The following is a 20,841-nucleotide window of genomic DNA, read 5'->3' on the forward strand; positions in this document are numbered from 1 at the left end:
ACGTGGAGACACAAACACCCATCACAAATCCACTTCTCTTGCTTTACCCAGTCATGCTCAGCCATGTCCCACATACACTACATTTTCATCACCCCCTCTCCTCTCCCACCTCCTCGACACAGGGTTTGACGCCAGGGTTCTCTCTGACCACTCCTTACTGGGTCAAACTGCGTCTGCCGACTCCCCCTCAGATCCGCATTTTGAGCCTAAATTCATTTTGGCTCACTGTCCTGTCTGATCTGGACACTGTCCGGCACGAATGGGAGCACTACTTTCGCACAGACGGCTCTGCCATGTTCGGATCCATATGGGAAAGCTTTCAAATCCATTCCCGCATGATCCTATCCACGCAAATTAATAGACATAAAGCCGCCTCTATAAAACAGGTCAGACAGAGGTGCGTCTAAACATCCTTGAGCAGGTTTTCCAGAATGATCCAACAACTGCCAACGCTTCTCTCCTGTGACTACAGGCCAGGCTCACGAATCAGCTGCATCATGAGAAGGCCAAGCAGGGTATTTTTTTCAATACACGGTGCTTATTTGAACGTGGCGAGCGAGCTGGCAAGCTCTTAGCCTATATGGCCCACCTAGAACATAAACCCCCAGTAGTAGTCTCTCTTCAGTCTGGAGCCATGATAACAGACCCTGACCTAGTGGTCGAGGAGTTCAGGGCCTTTTAGTCGGACCTGCACTCCTCCCCCACACACTTCCCACGACGAGCTATCAGCATTCCTACGGGACATTGCCTTCCCCACACTTAGCTCCTCACAGGTTGCTCAGCTCAAAGTACCTATCTAAACTGACTGTATAGCGGAGGCCATGGCGCTCCTCCCCACATCCAAGGCTCCCAGCTCAGATGGTCTACCTCTCGAGTTTTACAACCATTTCAGCAAGACCCTAATCCCTAAACTTTGCAGGTTGTACACACACATTCAACACGAACGCGTTCCCGACATCCATGGGCGAAGCCCTCATTGTCCTCATGCCCAAGCCGGGGAAAGACTCGTCATTCCCCAAATCATATAGACCCATATCTAATCTTCAATTAGACGTAAAAATATTAGCCAAAATTCTTGCCCTGCGCCTAAACAAACAAAGTAATCCTCAGCCTCATACACCCTGACCAGACCGGCTTCATGCCTGGTATAAACTTTTAACCTTAGGCGGCTCCACGTGAACCTCCAGGCCCAGCATACAGATGTGGGCTCCAGAGTAGTGGTCAGTTTGGATGCCACCAAGGTGTTTGACTCTGTGGAATGGAGCTACTTGTGGGAATGCCTTCAAAGATTTGGTTTTGGTCCAAAATGTATCAAGTGGCTCCAAATTTTATAACAGGCCCCCACAGCACGCATTCAAGTAAATGATAGAATCTCCCCTCATTTCCACTTTCCCGCGGCACATGCCAGGGCTGCCCCATCTCACCCCTATTGTATGCCCTGGCTATAACCCTCAGAAGCTATCCTGACATCAAAGGTCTCCGCTGCAGCGAGGTGATCAGCCTGTACGTGGACGACTTGCTCCTCTATCTTGCTGATGCCGGCCCTTCGCTACAGATAGCCCTACAAATCCTCACAGCCTTTGGAGCATTCTCCGGGCTTAAAGATTAACTGGACCAAGTCCCAAATTTTCCCGCTAGACCTAGATGCTCCCACTGCCATTCAATCCACACTCCCCTTAGTTAAAGCAAGCACCATCAAATACCTAGGCATCCATATCTCTAGGTCCCTTCTCACCCTCAACATTGAACCCTTGTTCACTGTCCTGAAGTCCAAAACACAAGTATGGTCCCGTCTCCCCCTCGGGGTTATGGGCCGAATAAATTTGGTCAAAATGATTCTCCTCCCCAAGCTCCTTTACATCTTCTGGCAGGCCCAATTACACCTTCCCTTACGCATATTTAAATCCAATTCTCAACACGTTCATCTGGGGATCGTCACGTCACAAATTGTCATGGCGGGTCTTAACCACTTGCCGACCGCCGCATGACGATGTACGTCCTATTTTTGAAGAGGGATATCTCGGTAACGGCAGCCGCTGCTGCCACAACCGAGATATCCATCTCTTCAGGCGGCGGTCGGCTGTACGATAACGGTGGTCTCCGCGGCGGATTTGCCGCGAGATCACCGCTATCGGCGGCGGGAGAGATGCCACCCCCCCTCCCGCCCGCACCTTCTGACGCTTACCGGAGCCGTCGGTAGCGGCGGAGGCGATCGGGACCTCTTCCTAGCTGGGCATAGAGACAAGTGAGGCTAAGATGGCCCCCACTCGTCTCTATACCATAGGAGGGCGGAAGCGACGTCAAAACGTCACTTCCGCCCATACCTCTTAAAGGTATATTTTTTTTAAATGTCATTTTTTTTTTGTTGCATTTTAGCCCAAATATGAGATCTGAGGACTTTTTGACTCCAGATCTCATATTTAAGAGGACCTGTCATGCTTTTTTCTATTACAAGGGATGTTTACATTCCTTGTAATAGGAATAAAAGTGATCCATTTTTTATTTTTTTTTTAAAACAGTGTAAAAATAAAAATCTATAAAAAAATAAAAAAATAAAATAAAAAAGGTTTTTAAAAACACCCCGTCATGACGAGCTTGTGCACAGAAGCGAGCACATATGAAAACGGTGGTCAAACCACACATGTGAGGTATCGCCGCGATCGGTAGAGCGAGAGCAATAATTCTAGCCCTAGACCTCCTCTAACACAAAAAATGCAACCTGTAGAATTTTTTAAATGTCGTTATGGAGATTTTTGAGGCTAAAAGGTTTGACACCATTCCACGAGCGGGCGCAATTTTGAAGCGTGACATGTTGGGTATCAATTTACTCGGCATACCATTATCTTTCACAATATAAAAAAAAATTTGGCTAATTTTACTGTTGTCTTTTTTTTTATTCAAAAAAGTGAATTTTTTTTCAAAAAAAGTGCGCTTGTAAGACCGCTGCGCAAATACGGTGTGAAAAAAAGTATTTCAATGACCGCCATTTTATTCTCTAGGGTGTTAGAAAAAAAAACAATATAAAATGTTTGGGGGTTCTAAGTAATTTTCTAGCAAAAAAAACTGTTTTAAACATGTAAACACCAAGTCTGAAAAAGAGGCCTGGTCCTTAAGTGGTTAAAATGCCCAGTAGATTTGGGTGGCACTGCACTTCCTGACCTCTTCCTCTACTACCTAGCGTCCCAACTCTCCCATTTTTTCCATTTCAATCACTCAGAGAATGTTACTCCACCCTGGTCTGCTCACAAGTTCCCGGCCCACTGACCCACCCCTTCCAGATTTTATTTTGCGGCCCCCGTGGTCCGTTTCGAACCAGGCACAGTCACAGCACATGTTATTTCACCACTGTAAGATATGGCAACTCGCCATGCGCCTTGGAGGGGCACCTTCCCCTCATTCCCACACACCCCTCTGGAACAATTCACACATGCCCGAACTAGCCTCTGTCCCCGACTATGGAATATGGGCTGGCAGGGGCATCATATACCTGTCACAGGTCATGGCTAATGGGATAGTCAAACCCTTCCAAATTCTCAAAGATAACTTCACCTTACCCAACCATATGTTATTCCGCTACCTACAGCTTCGGCATATGCTCAACACGCAGTTTAGGGACTCTATCCTAACGCTTGAAGTCCCACTACTTTTAGACACCGTCCTGGGTAAGGATCCAAAGAAACAAATCCCCCTTTTTTACACTTATCTCGACACCCGTTGCTACGGCCACTGCCCATCAGCTGAGATCCCTATGGGAGTCTGATCTGGGAACTGTATCGGATGGGGAATAAGAGGAGGCTCTTGCCAACTGCATAGTCGCATCTACCAAGTTATCGGACCGCCTCACCCATCTATACATCCTTCACAGATCATACCCAACGCCATACCGTGTCTCCAAGTACAGACCCGGACACAGCCCCAACTGTCCAAGCTGTAGTCACCCCAACACATCCTTCTACCACCTGCTCTGGACCTGCCTGTCTGTACAGGGCTTCTGGACCCAGGTTGTCCGGTTCCTCCACAACTGCATGGGCTCCCCATTGTCCCTGTCAGTGCATCCTGGGGCTCTTCTAACTCCCTGAAGGCGAAAAGTATATGAACATTTTCTTGCAAGGCTGCAGATCGCCAAGAAGTGAATGAGGGGACCCCTTCCTACACTGCAACAATGGATCAGGGCAGTTAACAACACTCTTCCCTACAAAAAAATTGCTTTACATCCACAGGGGTAAGACCCCTTTCACTCTGGGGTGTTTTTCAAGCGCTCTAGCGTTAAAAAAAAGCGCCTGTGAAGCGCTTGAAAGAAGCCTCATCTGCAATCCCAATGTGAAAGCCCAAGTGCTTTAAGAACTGTTTCACAATGTCAGCACCCGAAAAATGCTCGTAAAGCGCTGCTTAAACCAGCAGCGCTTTACCAGTGTTTTTCAAGCACTATTGCAGTGCTTTTAACCCCTGCTAGTGGCCAAATAAAGGGTTAAAGGCGCCCACAAAATGCTGCTGCCAAAAGAGTTTTTCAGGCGCTTCCCACTAATTTCAGTGGGAAGGGGTGCTTTAGCAGCTTCTTTGCAGGACTTTTTTTGATGCTCTGCCAGCGCAGCGCCTCAGTGTGAAAGCACTCGGGCTTTTACATTGGGATTGCAGTTGCGGCTTCTTTCAATCACTTTTACAGGCGCTTTTTTAATGCTAAAGCACCTGAAAAACGCTTGAAAAATGACCCAGTGTGAAAGGGGTCCAAATATAACAAAATATGGGACAGGTGGCTGGAGGACACCTCCACTTGTAACGAGGTGGTCGAAAAACACCTCCCCCAGGTAATCCCCACGACCCCCTCACAGGATCCTCCTCCCTTCTTTTTATGGGCCTTGCACTACCATGTTACCCAATGGGTTATGGTACGCAAAGTGCTTCACTGACCTATGTTATGTCTTCATGTATATCAATTTGGATTGATTCGTAATTGTAGTGCCTGTTGCACCAATAACCTGTATGTTTTTTTCTCTATGCGCAAACTTTTTTCTATCAAAACAAAGAATTTAGACATAGAAATTAGCTTTTTTTCAAATAGGTCATATGATGTGTGCCTAACAGAGAAACCAGAGTCAGAGGAGGAGCGGTGTGAAATTAGGACCACACTCCGGGACAAGCTAACAAGATCAGCGTTATACATTTTCTGTAAGTGATTAGCAGAATGCAGGTTATTCAGTCTTTTGTCCCAGTTCTCTTGTGCCTGTGACCCGCCATTGCTAAAGTGAGGGGGTCCCTGGTGTGGCACTCATGGAATGGGATGTGTTAGAAATAGGGTTTTGCACACCTGGTGCTGAAGAGCCCAAGAAACCGATGACTTCTCTCATATACCACTTCAAAAATCTTTTGTTTCAATACAGTACTCATAACCCTTTAAATAATAAACTTACTTAGACCCTGAAACATAAATAAGTAGCAAGACTTTTTTTTTTTTTTTTTTTTTACAAATTATCAGTACTTAATATTGCCTTTCTCTCAATGAATGTGACAATGTTTCCTATACCACAGACAAAACAACATGCATTCGTCATGTCTTCATACAAGTAATATTTTCTCATAATTAGCTAGTTAAAAACAAAAACGCCACAAAAGGAGCTCAACATTTAGATTTGAACATACACACATCTTATGTTACTGCAGTAATCACAACCTGAGTGTCAGCTCATCGTTTCCAAACCTCGAAAAGGATAACTGCTCTGAAACTGCCTGCAGCCCAGAGGCCAATGCCTTTTTACTATTACAAACTTAAGCTTCCTAACAATACAACCATATCACTTGTCAATCAGTCTTTTGCTCCATTTTTTCAAACCAAAACAAGATCACAAGCAATGGGATTCCACCCAACTTGGAATGGGCTTTCGTCTGATCATCTAGCACCTCAAATAACCCAGCTAAATATATGATGTATTTTCCAAACTTTAAAAATGTACTATGGCTCACAATACAAAAACAATATTAAAGCTAGAGGTCGACCGATATATCGGCCGGCCGATATATCGGCCGATATTTGCCGTTTTTTAAATAATCGGCATCGGCCGATTGTGCTGATAAAAAGCCGATTTAGAAGTACAGCGGGACTTTGAAATGACTTCTATAAGAAGTCAGTGTAAGTTGCCTGAGTCGTCATAGCAACCCTTTCCTCCTCTCTGGGCAGGCTGCCAAGAAAAGAACAAAATGATACAATGTTTACACTTTGAATGAATGAAGTCATCTCTGTGTGTAGAAGTTCTCAGTTTAACCATTTAAAGACTAAATCTTTTCTGACACTTGTTGCTTACAAGTAAAAATCCTGTATTTTCTGCCAGAAAATCACTTAGACCCCCATAAAAATTATATATATTTTTTTAGCAGAGATCCTAGGGAATAAAATAGCGGTTGTTGCAATATTTTATGTCACACGGCATTTGCACAGAGGTCTTTCAAATGCATTTTTTTGGGAAAAAAATACACTATTTAAAAATAAAATAAAAACAGTAAAGTTAGCCCATTTTTTTTTTTCGTCCAAAAGTTTTGACTACCTGTTTTTATTTAATACATATGTTTTTTTTTGTCTAAATCATACATACAAGTAAACTGATTGGAGGTTTGTTTTGTTTAATAAATGTTTAAATGTAAGACATTTTCTGTATCACTTATGAAGACTGCTTTCACACTGGAGCGGGCAGGCGTTGATGGTAAAACGCAAGTTTTAGCGGCTCTTTACCATCATTTTAGCGGTGCTATTTGGCTGCTAGTGGGGCACATATAACCCAGCTAGCGGCCAAGGAAGAGGTTAAATGCGCCCATGAAGCACTGCTGCCAAATCGCATTGCATGCGCTTCGGCAGTGGTGCCCATTCATATCAATGGGCAGGAGTGGTGGAGGAGCGGTATACACCACTCCAAACGTGCTGCTTGCAGGACTTTTTTTTTTAAGATCCTGCCAGCGCATCGCCTCAGTGTGAAAGCACTCTGTCTTTCACACAGACTGCAGGGGAGCCATTTTGCAGGCACTTTACAGGTGCTATTTTTAGCCCAAAAGCGCCTGAAAAACGCCCCAGTGGGAAAGGTGTGTTAGATCAAGGGGGATTAAAAAAAAATAAAAAATAAAAAAGGAAAAAAAAAAATAAAATAAAAATCGGCCTAACATATCGGCATCATATATCTGCTATCGGCCACCATGATTTCTAAATATCGGCATCGGCGAGAGAAAAACCCATATCGGTCGACCTCTAATTAAAGCCAGCACAATCCTGCTATTTCACATTCTATTAGTTGTATTTCTAGTTCACACAAATCGAATATCCCACTTCTGCTTCCCGTTTTATAACAGTTACAAAACAATTTTACAGTTGTATTCGAGATGTGCAAAGAGAGACCACACAAACACTTGTAGGTTTAACATTTAATTAAATGACAGAGATAACAAAAGTAATACTATTAGAAAATATAAAAATGCTTCCCTACAGATGCTACTTTTAAATGGGGTGGCACAGATGATCAGACCCAGGCGCATTGCTTGTCCTGGTAGAGACTGAATATTCCAGGTTTTTACCGGTTTAATATGCGGGACTTGTATATAGGGAAATGGCCAAAGCCTCTTGCAGGCAACATGACCTTTTAGGGACATGGTCAGTTTGTAATGACATTCCTTTGATATGAAGTCAGCTAAGATAACCAGGATAGTGTGAGCCAACTCTAATAAGGAAATATGAAATTTTCCCATCACTGTTAACCTGTCTAATCCACCTAGAGATGGTGAAAGGTGATAGCAGGAGAGCATTTGTGAGCGTACACAAACACAAAATCAGCTGATCGGCTGGAAGCAGCACCTGAGAGGTAAACTTACACTTTATGTACTAGATATCGCTTTGCAGTGCTTTGGAGCTTCCCGGTTAAGATGGAAGAAAACAAAACACCTTAGGGAGAAAGGAGGCCCCAGGCCTCAAAAACCACCCTATCTTTATAAAGAACAATTAAGTGTTCTTTACAACACAAGGACCTTCACCAGCACACATTGGTATAGTGAACGGCTCGTCTTATTCCCAAAAGTACCAGGTACGACAAGCTGACATTTTAGGCTCTTGCAGAAACTCTTTTTCAAGACAAAGTGATTCCACAAGGTCCTGACACATTTGTCTGTGATACCTGTTACTTTAATAAAGGACACAATTAACACTATACCAAGATCTGCTGTCAAGATTCCTATTTTACGATGATAGTATGGAGGCGTCACCCACCTATTCACTAAAGCACCTTACACGAACTGTGAGTAAACCTGTATGAACTATGACAGATAAAACGGCTGCCATGTCTGAGACCCGTATTTCTGGCATGATAGCCAAGAGTAAAAACACCTTTTGAGTAAGGTCAGCCAAGGAAATATCAAGAATGTGCTCAAAGGGAACTTTATGTGGAGCTGTTCCAAGGTGAGACAGGTGCGCAAACAGGGAAAGTGATGTGAGCCACCTCCTGAACAAAGGCCTTTATCAAAGAAAAAGTCCTGCGCTTTTTCAAAGGGAATGGCTAATGTCAAGACTTGATACTTCAGGGTCTTCAAGGCCAAATGTTGCTTCAGTATCTATTGTAAGAACTATTCAGGTTAACAGGAGAAAGAACATCCTTGATTACAAGAGCATGGCTGGTTAGCCATCAGATCAGAGATATCTTGGCCTTGACAGAAGGAGCTCGTGTCCGCAGCACATTGGGCTTCAGAGGCTTGGAGTGAAACTGGGAGAATGTCACTGCCTCAAATGAGACCACTATGCAGCTCAGTACTCTCATGCAAAATTGGCCACTGGAAACTTTTTGGACATCAGGGTCTGATACACATTCTCGGAAATAAAACAACCAGGAGGCTTGGGCCGTATTCAAGACTAGGCACGGGTACGCCAAGCGGTGGGTTGGATCCAACACAGACTTCTGTAGGTTGAGCATCCACTATCCACAACTGTTGGCTAGCAATACACTTTAAACATAACCGCTACCGCTGGCCTGATACATATGCAAATTTCAACTGAATGTTTCATGACAATATACTACTAATATTTTAGATCACGAGCCTCAAACCTTTAGACCATCCTGGTCCACATTGGAAGAAGAGGAATTATCTGTGGCCACACATAAAATATACCAACAACAAGGATAGCAGAAAAAGTCACAGATAACAAGTTAACAATCACAAATATAAATCATGTACCTGAGTAATAAAACTAATTTTTTTTTTATATATTTTTTATTATAAAAATAAAAGAGGGCAACATAAAACTAGTGCGATATTTGACAGTGTTTTTGATAAATGAACGCATCAATATCTTCTTCAAGTGATGCAGTAACAATTCTCAAGGTGTTCATCAGATATTTTGGTTCCATTTCTGCCCTTCATTGGTTTATCCTTGAAAATAGTTGAGCATATATATAGGTGCTGCCAAAAACTGGCGACACGAATAAGGTGGGATTGTGAAGAGTGTGATATTTTTCCTCTGGAAGATAAAAATATAAAACTCCAGTAAAGAGAGACTGTCAAAATTTTCTTCAGCTGCATGAGCTCACCAAGTGAAAATGCATTTTTACAAAAATTTCCCCAAAAAAACCCCAACATTTTTAAGTTTGGGATTGGCCGCAGGTTGGACACCTCTGCTTTAGATCAATGCAACCGTTTTGGTATTTTGTGACATCAGACGCATCTGAGCCAAAACAGTCCATGTAAAAGCAAGGGCTACATACTAGAACTGGAAAATGTAGAATGAGTGGGCTTAGAGGGTAGAGAAGGACACAAGCATGATCAGACTTGGGTCACATGCACTTGAAAATAACATCCAAAAGTAAAAATTAAACGTAAGCAGCAAAACACAGATTATACCATTAAAAATTGCATTTTAATTCTACAAATATACAAGTGTGAAAAATAAATAAGACTCCAAGTCCTTGCTTAAGTCTCATGTTCCTGCTTTGGAAAGCAACAGTCTGCATTGTTGTAAGTTAGGTGCAGTATGTAAATTGTTCATCTGTACTAAAAGTTTAACAACTGCCCATAACTCTTTCATTAGACAAAAAACAGTTCTGTTCACTGTGATGGGTTCAAAATTTGAGGCTAAAGCCGGGCCCAGCAGCCGATGCCCCCTGGTTGGTGGTGGTCAGGTGAAAGCCGGTGTCTTTCAGGTCATCATCTCCCTGGAAAGAGAAAATAAAGAGTAAAATCTGGGAAAGGGAGCAGCATACACAAACTAAATTAAACTGGAGTAAAGGGAGACTTTTTATGAAGATAAGGAGTGATCAGCTTTTTTGGGCGCCAGCTGAATACTGCTCAGTGAAAGCAAAAAAATGTTGTCCATTAACAGATGAATGTAGTGCTGTTTAATCCGCTTACTGGCACTGCTGAAGTACTAAGGTGGGGCAGTAATGTGATATAAACGACGTGCAATATCAACGGTGTCATCTTATACAATAGGAGTGGTCTGGGCAACTGTAAAGCCTCTAGATCTGTCTCTACATGTCATGATGTATGGATTATCAAGATCATATGCAATCTTAGTGGAAATTATTTACACTCCCATCATTATGTATGCATGTACATGTCAAATGTTACTGCGCCTAATATTTTAATTTTTTTTTTTTTTAATAAGAGGAAAGTTTTAAAACTAAATATTAGACAAAAGGGTTAAGATATTCATTCATAACTATACACTGACCGGCCTGTGAACTTCTAGTCAGCTTGTAATAAACTTGTAATGGCAAGGCCGAACATTGATGTAACAAGGGAATAAAGCTGCAAGAATGTTTTACTTGTGAATCCTAATTATATAATTTTTTTTCCTGGAGAAAATGAACGTCTGGATTAAACATCTGGATTTGATTACCCGTGGGTCCAGGCTGTCAGTGTGCACACATATGCCTCTGTTACAGCACGAAAAAAAAGCTGTATTTTAATATGACTGACCAAAGTAGTTAATTCTTCAAAATAAATGGATATAAAAAGGAGAAGGAAACATTGTCTTATTTACGTCTGTCAAAATATTTTCAGTTTAGGTCAAAATCAGAAACCCTCAAATTGCACAGCGCCCTCTACTGGTCTTACCATTCAAGAAAATGCTCAAATAGTTAGGATCTTTATAATAGCAGAATATTGCATTTTCATTCATACTCCGCTTTACCACATCAAATATTTGTATTCATAAATTTACTTCTGGTAAATAGGATCAGTCAGATAACAATATACCCAAGAAAGAAGCCCCAAAAGGTAGTAGTCACTAGCTAATCGTTGGCTTATATGTCAGTTACACAGAGAAGTGGCATCACACAGAGAAGCTGAAAAGGTACGGCTTATGTTGTAATATGTAGCCTAGGAGTCTGCGAAAAGTAGGAATTTTACTTTGTGACTGGGAAGTATATTCATAAAAGGCAAATAGTCTGTTCCTTTTGCAAGGGAATCTTTCCCAGAGCTTAGTGAATGTGGTGCAATTCCACTTTACAAAGAATACCCAATAATGTGCAAGGAAAATAAAAGTAAATATTGCATTTTGCATGCACATCACTGAATGATGAAAGTCAGCAAAGTTTCACCTCATTCACTAAAATGTGGGGAAAATTTGTTTGGAAAGTGCAACTTCACTTTAAAAATGTACAGTCTATTTAAGTCTTTAGTAAATCAACCCCCTACTAACTCTAGGCTCTGTTTATAACTAATGAGGGTTTGTAGCGTTATGGTTTTACCCTTTTTTCCTTTTCTCTGGGAAAATGATGCAGTCAGAGGCCTCTTTGTTCTGTTTTTTTGCATGCACTCATACAGCTCATTGTATACAGTAAACTGGGTGCTAGCAGACATCCAGTTAGCAAGGGATTAGCTCCGAGAGAGCTACAATGTGTCTGGAGCGACTTAGCACCTACGCTGCTCAGCATAAAGCAGTATATCCCTTTTGAAAAGTAAGATTTTAATCAATATCTCAATGAACACAAGAAAAATTTCGAAAATTTTGACAAAACTGAGTTTTCTAGAACATTTGTTTAGCTCATTACATGAAAGTAAGGTTCATAGCATAACTCAGATTACAAAATCTTCAGGTTTACTCAAATTAGTTGATGAAAAAATTGAATGCACCCCACAACAAAAACTACTACATCTAGTATTTAGAATGGCCTCCATCAGGGCTGGACTGAGACAAAAATTTGGCCCTGGACTTCATCCAGACCAGCCCACTTTAATTTTGCAAACAAGCACAAAAACATTATATAAAACTATACGTAATTGTGCAAAAAAACATAAGTAGCATAACATAAGTAGTCCTCACTAACCTCTTATTATTTCACTTATTCTCTGTATTTTTCTCATCTTTCTCACATCACTGCGTGAAGTTGAGGGCAAGCCGCGCAGCCATTACTTTGTCACTGAAACCGGCCCACCGTCCCAATAGCCAGTACCATGCCTGGGCTCCATGATTTGTAGGGACAGCACCAAGTCTTATAGGCATGGAATGAACTAGTTGGCAACCTGTTGCAGCATCTATCATTTTCCATTCTTCAAGAAGGGCTGAATGGAGAGAGAGATGCTCAACTTGTCTCTTTAGAATTCCCCATAGGTGTTTGATTGGGTTCAGATCAAGAGACCTACTTGGCCACTGAATCAATTTCACCCTGTGCTTTTTCAGTAATGTAACAAAGACCTTAGCTGTGTGTTTTGGATCATTGTCATGTTGGAAAAGTACATGACAACCAAGGGCACAGAGTGATGGCAGCATCTTCTCTTTCAATATAGAGCGGTACATCTGTGAATTTATACCATCAATGAAATTCAGCTCCAAAACACCAGCAGCACTTATGCAGCCCCACAGGAGGACACTGTCACCATGTTTCACTGAATTTTACTTTGTACTCCTCACATTTGTGAGGCCCTAGAGTTGTGAAGCCAGCAGTTATACACAAATTATGGGTGTAATGAGTAACATGCTGTGAAAGGTGAACTTAACCATTTAAAAGGGGTTGTAAACCCTCATGTTTTTTCACCTTAATGCATCCTATGCATTAAGGTGAAAAAACTGACAGTGATCAGCCCTGTAGAACACCCCCCCCACGTTTTACTCACCTGACCCCCCCCATTCGATTCCTCAGCAGAGACGCGCTATACCTCTCTGTCTGGGGTTCTCGGCTCTTGATTGGATAGATTGATAGCAGCACAGCCATTGGCTCCCGCTGTTGTCAATCAAATCCAATGATGTGGGCTTCGAGGTCGATTCCTACATTCTGTGCCTATGGACGCAAATGCTGGACTCGGGAGCGCGCCCACAAGGTAACCCTCCGGGAGAGCGCTTCTCCTAGAGGGTTATACAATGCAGGGAGGAGCAGATAGCGCCGCCCGGGGACCCCAGAAGAGGATGATCAGGGCCACTCTGTGCAAAACTAGGTAAGCATGACATGCGTTATTTAAAAAAAAAAAAAAAAAAAAAGCTTTACAATCACTTTAACATAACATTTTCCTTTAAAATGGAAATGTTCCATTAGTTGAACAACTAAGTTCAACTACTAAGTGCAAAAGTAAACAATTCAAACTGAGCCATCCTTAAGCCACTATATCTTACATAGTCATTGCACTTTATGCTATAGTGGCTCAGCAGTTAGCACACTTGCATTGAAGCACTGGGATCGTCATTTAGAACCCCCACCAGGACAGCATCTGCATGGAATTTGCATGTTTTCTAGGTACTACAGTTTCCTCCCACACCCCGAAGACATGCTGGTAGATCATGGACTCCTGTCTAATGGCTCTAGTATGTCTGTGCATGTGTGACATGGACCTTAGATCAGAAGCTCCTGGAGGGCAGATACTGATGTGAATGAAAAATAAGCAAAGTGATGTGTAAATTGACAGCACTACATAAACAGCTGTAATAGAAAAGAACTAAAATACTCCATGTTGTAATATTGATAGCTGAACTCACCAACTGGCTGTAGCCCAGGCCTCCTTCAGGAGGACGAGGACTTGTGCCCCGTTTCACCCTCTGCTGTTCACTCTTTGCTGGCCATGTTGGGAACACAGAAGGGTCGATTGGCAGGGGGGTTTCTCGGAAATATTCATGCTTCAGCCCATCTTCTGAATTAATTCTCTTGGCTGGGCAGTAAGTCAGGAACCTGTAAGAACAGAAAGTAATCAAGTAGCAAAACAGCCTATGAAGGAAAAAGAAAACTTTGCTACGGACACTAAAACAAAACTGACATACAAATAATATTACTAAGCAGCACTATGCAAGGTAACAAAAAATAATGAAATACAATCTAGTGTTTTATATATATATATATATAAAAAAAAAAAAAGGCTTAGATTTGAGAATCTATTAGAAAAGAGGCTGCCATTACTGAGCTACGCTCCTTATATTTCCAGTTACCTGGCTGTCATGCTGACCCCTCTTGCGACAAAGTATTAAAGTTAGCGGGTCAGCAAAACGGCCAATCAACTCGCATTTCCAGAAGGTGGTCAGAAATGGCCGTCCAAATTTTATTATCAGTCTCACTTTAAAAATGAAGATTTCAATACAAGTCAACTTTAATCACTTCCCAACTGCACCACGTACATTTACTGCAGCAGGACGGCACATCTGCGCAAAATCACATACCATTCGCGCCCACAGCTGGAGGGTGTGCTCGCACATGCTGTCCCTGTGGCAATCGGATTTGATTCAGAACCAATAAGTCATCAGCTCCAGGCCATTGTACAGGGAAACAGGCTATACATGGGAAAAGATAGCAGCGTGGAGACCTCCGACTGCCAAGACTACATAAGGAGCAGCGACTCGGTGCCACCTTTATTTCGAAAGGGGTACCATTTATACGTAGACAATTTTTATACAAGCGTGCCACTTTTTAGATGGGAGAAAAGCAAGGTGCCCAAAAAACTATGTGCAGCAGAAGATGCAATGAATGGTATATTTAATAAAAACAGCCAAATGGTTACTCACACTTATTTAAAGATCAATAGGCATATAACAGTATACTACTGTGGTCACTCAGCGGGTCCCTACTGGATGGTGGTGTGTAGATGTTAACACAAGAGGAGAGGAACAACTGGCCGGACATCTGTCTCGTCATATCTCAGAACAGGCATGGAACGCGCTCAGAGTCGCATCGGAAGTAATGTTAGAACATGTCAATAGCCACTGGGTGGGTGGGAGCGCGGATTGTCAACAGGGGGAACCAATCAGCGGGCCCGGTGGAAATCTCCACCCGCAATTGCTCCCCGCAGAGAACGGGAGTCTGCCGATTTAAACAAGCAGACCGTCGCACTGTCAGGCATGGACCCTCGGATCAGAGTGTCCTTATAGTGAGCCCACCTCCCCACAGTTAGAAACACACCAAGGGAACACTGTTAACCCTCTTCCCTGCCAGTGTCATTTATACTGTGTCAGTGCATATTTTTAGCACTGATCACAGTAATATTGTCACTGGTCCCCAAAAAAGTGTCAGCTAGGTCTCCGATCTGTCCGCCGCAATGTTGTAGTCCCGCTAAAAATTGCTGATCCCCACTATACACGTAAAAAAAAATTCCATAAATCTATCCCCCTATTTTGTAGACGCAATAACTTTTGCGCAAAGCAATCAATGCATGCTTGTTGGGATTTTTTTTACCAAAAATATGTAGCAGAATACATATTGGCCTGAATTCATTGTTGATTTTTTTATTTTTATTTATTGGATATGTTTTATAGCAGTTTTTTTTTTTTAATTGCTAATTTCATTTCCTCACTACCTTTCACCGTTTCTGAGGCTATGAAATGATCAAGTGGTTAAGACAGACAAGAAAAAACCTTTTCAACATACTTGTTCATGAGGTCAAATCCTTGGTCAGAGAGGAGAGCTCCAAATCTCTTCCGTAGGTTGTTGTAGGGGTAATCTGCAAACGTCATTTTCTTGATTGCAGGGAGTTCATTGTAACCAGGCCAGATCTTTTCACTAGGTGTTCCTAGATCCTGAAGCCAAAAAAACAAGTTTTAGGCCCCTCTGACACTTGTACAGCCTGAAAGTAGTGTGACTTGAAGAAATGCCTATGTAATCGTGAGGTCTTTGGACCTCAAGTTGCATCAAAGTCGGACCAAAGTAGAGCAGGGACTTCTTTGAAGTCGCACAGATATAAAGAGTAATCATTGGAAATTATGGGGTACGACTTGCCATGCGACTTTGCAGTCCCAAGTCGCAGGACAAGTCACACATGTGTGAAAGGGGCCTTAAGTGGACTGTGCAATTTGCCTACTCACATTGGAAAGCCAATTACCAAACTTATTACCAAAATACATTTTAAAACGAAAACAAAAACAACCAGATCATCCAACCAGAAGCGCTGTCGGGAGGACCCGAGAAGAAAAGGATCAGAGCTGCTCTGGGCAAAACCATTGCAGTGAGCAGGTATGACATGTTTTGTTATTTTAATGGGAAAAAAAAATAGAAGCTTTACAATCACTTTAACCCTGTCTGTTCTGTACTTGCAGTTCTTCATGATCAGTTGTAACTAGATTTGAACACTGGCTGTCCTAACAAAGGGTTAAAGGTTTAGAAGTGTCACTTCTTGCTTTGTATTTTAATGAGAGGGAGCTCATCCTGTCCTTAAAATGGACATAGACTATGCAATTTTCTTTCAACCACGGGTTGAAGATCAGAAAATTGATCTCCCCATCAACACAGTGCTGATGCAGGAATTCCTCCCACGGTGCTATTGTATTCTAACAGCAGGAGGCTTCCCTGCCATCAGAATGCAACGATCACTGCTAGTGGCTATGGCTGCCGGCACTGATCATATGAAAAAACCTGACAGGCTGTTCTATATTGAAGTCGATCGATAGCTCGATTTCAGTACAACCAGGCTGTCCAGAGATGGATCAAAATGAATCCGGATCCTGCTGAATCAATTTTCTGATCTTCAACCCATGGTTGAAAGAAAGAAAATTGCATAGTGATGTCTATGGCCGTATCAACTCTGAGACTGTTCAAAAATCGAATCCAACCTTCCTTTAAGAAACATCAAAAAGGATTTTTTTTCTTTTTTTTCCAGGTATGCAAACATATAGTGGGGTCTTCTCAAATTTGACTGCAAAAGTAAAAATATGATTAAACCTAACACTATGGACCAACTGGGATACTCATCACAATATTGGACTATTGGGATGGGACAGGCTTTCACCCCAATGACTCAATCATTAGAACCAAAACATTCCCAACAATGTGTTACTATTAGGGCCCCTTTCATACGGGCGTTCCGAACAGGGCTACGTTTTTCAGGCGGACCTTATCAGATAGTCCATACACCCATAATGACCAGCGGGTTTTACACCCACCTAGCTCAGATCTGATCTGCTAAAATAAAAAATGGAAGGGGATCTGTGCTCCTCCAAATCAGAGGGTATTCAGGTGTACATGGACAGCGGAGTTAGTTTATACCTGACCGCCCGCAGAGCAGGCTCTATCCATGTCCGCTCAGCAGAGACACGGATCTGTCATCCGCCCGCTATGCTCTGAACTGCAGAGGGACCATTGGACAGATCCCCTGCTGATCAAAACTGAGTCATCCCTGCGTGAAATGGGCCTTAGGAAAGAACAGAGGTGCCTGTTTTGTTCTAACAGCACTAGATTGTCACACAAACTAAAATAATTTCCTTTTACTAAAATGAATGCCAGTGACTGTCTTTCAGTTTAAAGGCTAAGTTCACCAATTAGGAGAAAGTAATAAATCCAGAATTGTACAGTGAAAAAAATGTACATATATATTTTTCCCTGAGGAGCTTCGAAAGCACTGCACTCAGGAGCGGCAGATCATGGGTGCAATGCAAGGCTCCTGCAGACACATTCTCCAACTTTCTGCCTGTGCAGGCTTTCTGCTAAAACTTTGGAGGAAGTGTCAATGAACTACAAGGGGGTGAAATAGAAGCTGTCTACCGCAGTGGCATACAGGACTAGTTTATTCATTCCCAAATCTCTGCGGGTGAATGATAAGGCTATGTGCGTGCAGCCCCGTGGGGGATCGCGTAGGTATTGGAACGCTGAACATGTTACATCCAAACATGAACCTATCCTTTAAACCTTACCTTAAATATCCTATTAATTTGGTCAATCTCGGATTTTCCTGGGAAGAGAGGTTTCTGAGTCAGCAGCTCCCCAAAAATACATCCTACTGACCACAAGTCTATGGCTGTAGAGTACTCCTGGTGAAGAAAATGGTAGACAATGTAGAATTAGGAAACAAAATCAAAGCAGTAATGTTGAAAAGCACTGTACTACATAAATCACCATGATTCAGACTTGTTTATTATGGGCACAAAATATTTAATGGGATTTGCCACCATTAACTCTTATATCCAGTTCACTGCCGCCTAGATGCCCAGGCCAAATTTGGCAACAAGCGAGCCCAGGTTAACATGACAATAACTATAAGACAACTGTGTATACCTAAATGCTTATAAATAACTATATAATTAATATGCATACCTAAAAATACTTTTAATGTATTATAGGAGCTTTTGTTTAGTACACTGCTTTACTAAGACACATTTTTCTGTATCGTAGGCTGAGAAAAATAAAAATAAAAGTTTTATATATATTATATATATATATATATATTTTTTTTTTTTCTTTAATTTCTCTTAATATTGTAATTGTATTGGACAAATATAAGTATTAAATGTCATACATTGCCGATTTAACTGCAGCCTGAGGGTTTATCTGCAGTCTTTTATGTTCTCAATGAAGCATATGAATCATATCATCACTTTCATTTGTTCGTGATCGTTCACTGGTTCATGGGGTTAATAATAGCCTGAATTGAGACCCACCAACCAAGCAAAAAAATCCCATAACATTTGCCCGACAAGGGTGCCTGTCTCAACACATTACATTACCAGGAGACAGGTGCAGAGAACAGCACTGAGAAAAAAGCTACACTCTAACCCTGACCTGAACGCTAATCCTCTCTGTAACCTAACCCCTAATAACCTTGTAATAATCTTGTTTTCATACTCCTCTCACCAAGATCCTCCACACTAAAGACTAACCCATCTATGCTAAAAGGTACTAGTTAATTCGCTAATGTCACAATTCAAGCCTCAGGTTTCAATCATGTGCTTCAAAAAAGAAAAAAACCCCATTGAAATCCATGCGCCTGATGGCCTGCATGTAGACTAGAGGCCGGGCACATGGATTATTAATCAGTTCAGGAGAAAGAACTTAATATGTCCACTACATGATAAATGTATTAATTTAATAAATGTATTTTTATTAATTTATAAATTAAACACCACAATAACAAGACATGTTCTGCTGTCAAATGCCATCATGTTTAATGTGCTTACCTTAGTTCCAAGTAAAAGCTCCGGGGCTCGGTACCACAGGGTCACTACGATGGGGGTGTAAGGTTTAAGAGGAGAACCATACTCACGGGCCAAACCAAAGTCTCCAACCTGTAAGAACAATCATTAATCAAAATAGACAACATGTCAAATCTGCTAAATGTGTGATGAATACGGAGTGAATCTCACTTAAAAAAACAAAACGTTGCTGTCCACTTCAAAATGCCAAATTTTTAAAGGCTAATCTAATAATCTTTACTTCTTTACAATATAAAGCAACTGTATACAAAAAAAAAAAGTGTTTGAAAAGGCTCAAGGTTTTTTTACATTCAAGCATTCTATACAGGAGGGAGGGGCCAGAAGAGCTAGCGGGAGGACCCGAGAAGAGGAGGCTTGGGCTGCTCTGTGCAAAACCACTACACAGAGCAGGTAAGTAGAACATGTTTGTTGTTTGAACATTACAAAATTAGTGGAGTGAGTACATATAGGATGCATTCAAAGATTAGAAAAAAAACAAACAAAAAAAAACAATCTATTAACTTTCCATTTTCCCCACCACCATCTGCAGCTACCAACCTCCCCTCCTTCCTCCATTGTAAGAGGAAGAGGATGGCTTTTAAATGTAAACTGCAATGTTTATATTTGTGATTTCTGTGATTCACTGCAATTACAGGGCACAGGGCTACTTTGATTGGCTCTCTGCATCTTGTTGGTGCTCTTTACTGTACAACTCAATCGCAGGCAGTGTCCAGAAAATGGAGTCCGCCTACTTACTTTTTTTTTTTAAATATACTATATGGTAGCAATGAGGTGGTTAAACAGTGTGTACAAGAAACTTGCATCTCCGTGGGCTTGTTCATGCACCTATAAAAGGAATGGAGTATGGCGCATTACAATGTCCCTTAGTACAGTAAAGCTCTCTACATATAGAGCCCACAAATCGCTAAAAACAGTCAATAAAACAATTGGAACAATTTCATCTGAGGATGGAGTCACAGGGACACAGGGATTCATTTTGTTCATGCACCTAACAGATTGAGCAACAAGTGCTGGCAACAGCATTATCTCCGACAACAGAGATCAGCTAAAAATATTGAATCATTCAAAGTGGCTGTGTAGACAGGCTTTTGTTAACTTCAAGACGGTTTTGCATTCCCAACAGAAGTTTTCCAACAAGCCCCTTCAACAAAAGTCGACCTATTTCTTTTGAACAGGGGCACCCACACATGGATCGAAATTTGGCCAAAGCGGTCAAATTTCAATTCATCCTTGGCCAGCTTAATACCCAAATAAAAATATTGGAAAATAATATTAGGAACATTTAGCAACTCATCTCCCATTTTCCGCATTCCATATATCAATAAAATGTCTTTTTAGTGTATTGTTCAGATGTTTCTTAATATATACATGGAAGACCGTTATTCTATATAGCATTTTTATTCAATCTCAACCTTGTATCAGTCACCTCAAAATACTTGTCTAATACTTGGTACAAATCTACCTATCTTTTAGTTTTAAGTTAATTAACC

At 41.6% G+C, this 20,841-nt stretch overlaps 1 protein-coding gene across 1 annotated transcript in view; it reads right to left on the reverse strand.

Moving 5' to 3' along the window:
• Positions 1 to 9,852: 9,852 nt before the first annotated feature.
• LOC143934196 (cyclin-dependent kinase 11B-like) overlaps positions 9,853 to 20,841 on the reverse strand; it is a gene marked incomplete in the record, with an annotated part of 108,610 nt that continues 97,621 nt past the window's right edge. Inside the window, 5 exon segments of the mRNA XM_077457597.1 lie at positions 9,853 to 10,169; positions 13,928 to 14,117; positions 15,801 to 15,949; positions 18,056 to 18,172; positions 19,316 to 19,423. Of these exon segments, the coding sequence (XP_077313723.1) occupies positions 10,077 to 10,169; positions 13,928 to 14,117; positions 15,801 to 15,949; positions 18,056 to 18,172; positions 19,316 to 19,423 (657 nt within the window).

This window comes from Lithobates pipiens, unplaced genomic scaffold, assembly GCF_037356315.1.
Source record: "Lithobates pipiens isolate NorthernLeopardFrog02 unplaced genomic scaffold, aLitPip1_a1.2 Scaffold_27, whole genome shotgun sequence".
NCBI classification, from domain to species: Eukaryota; Metazoa; Chordata; class Amphibia; order Anura; family Ranidae; genus Lithobates; species Lithobates pipiens.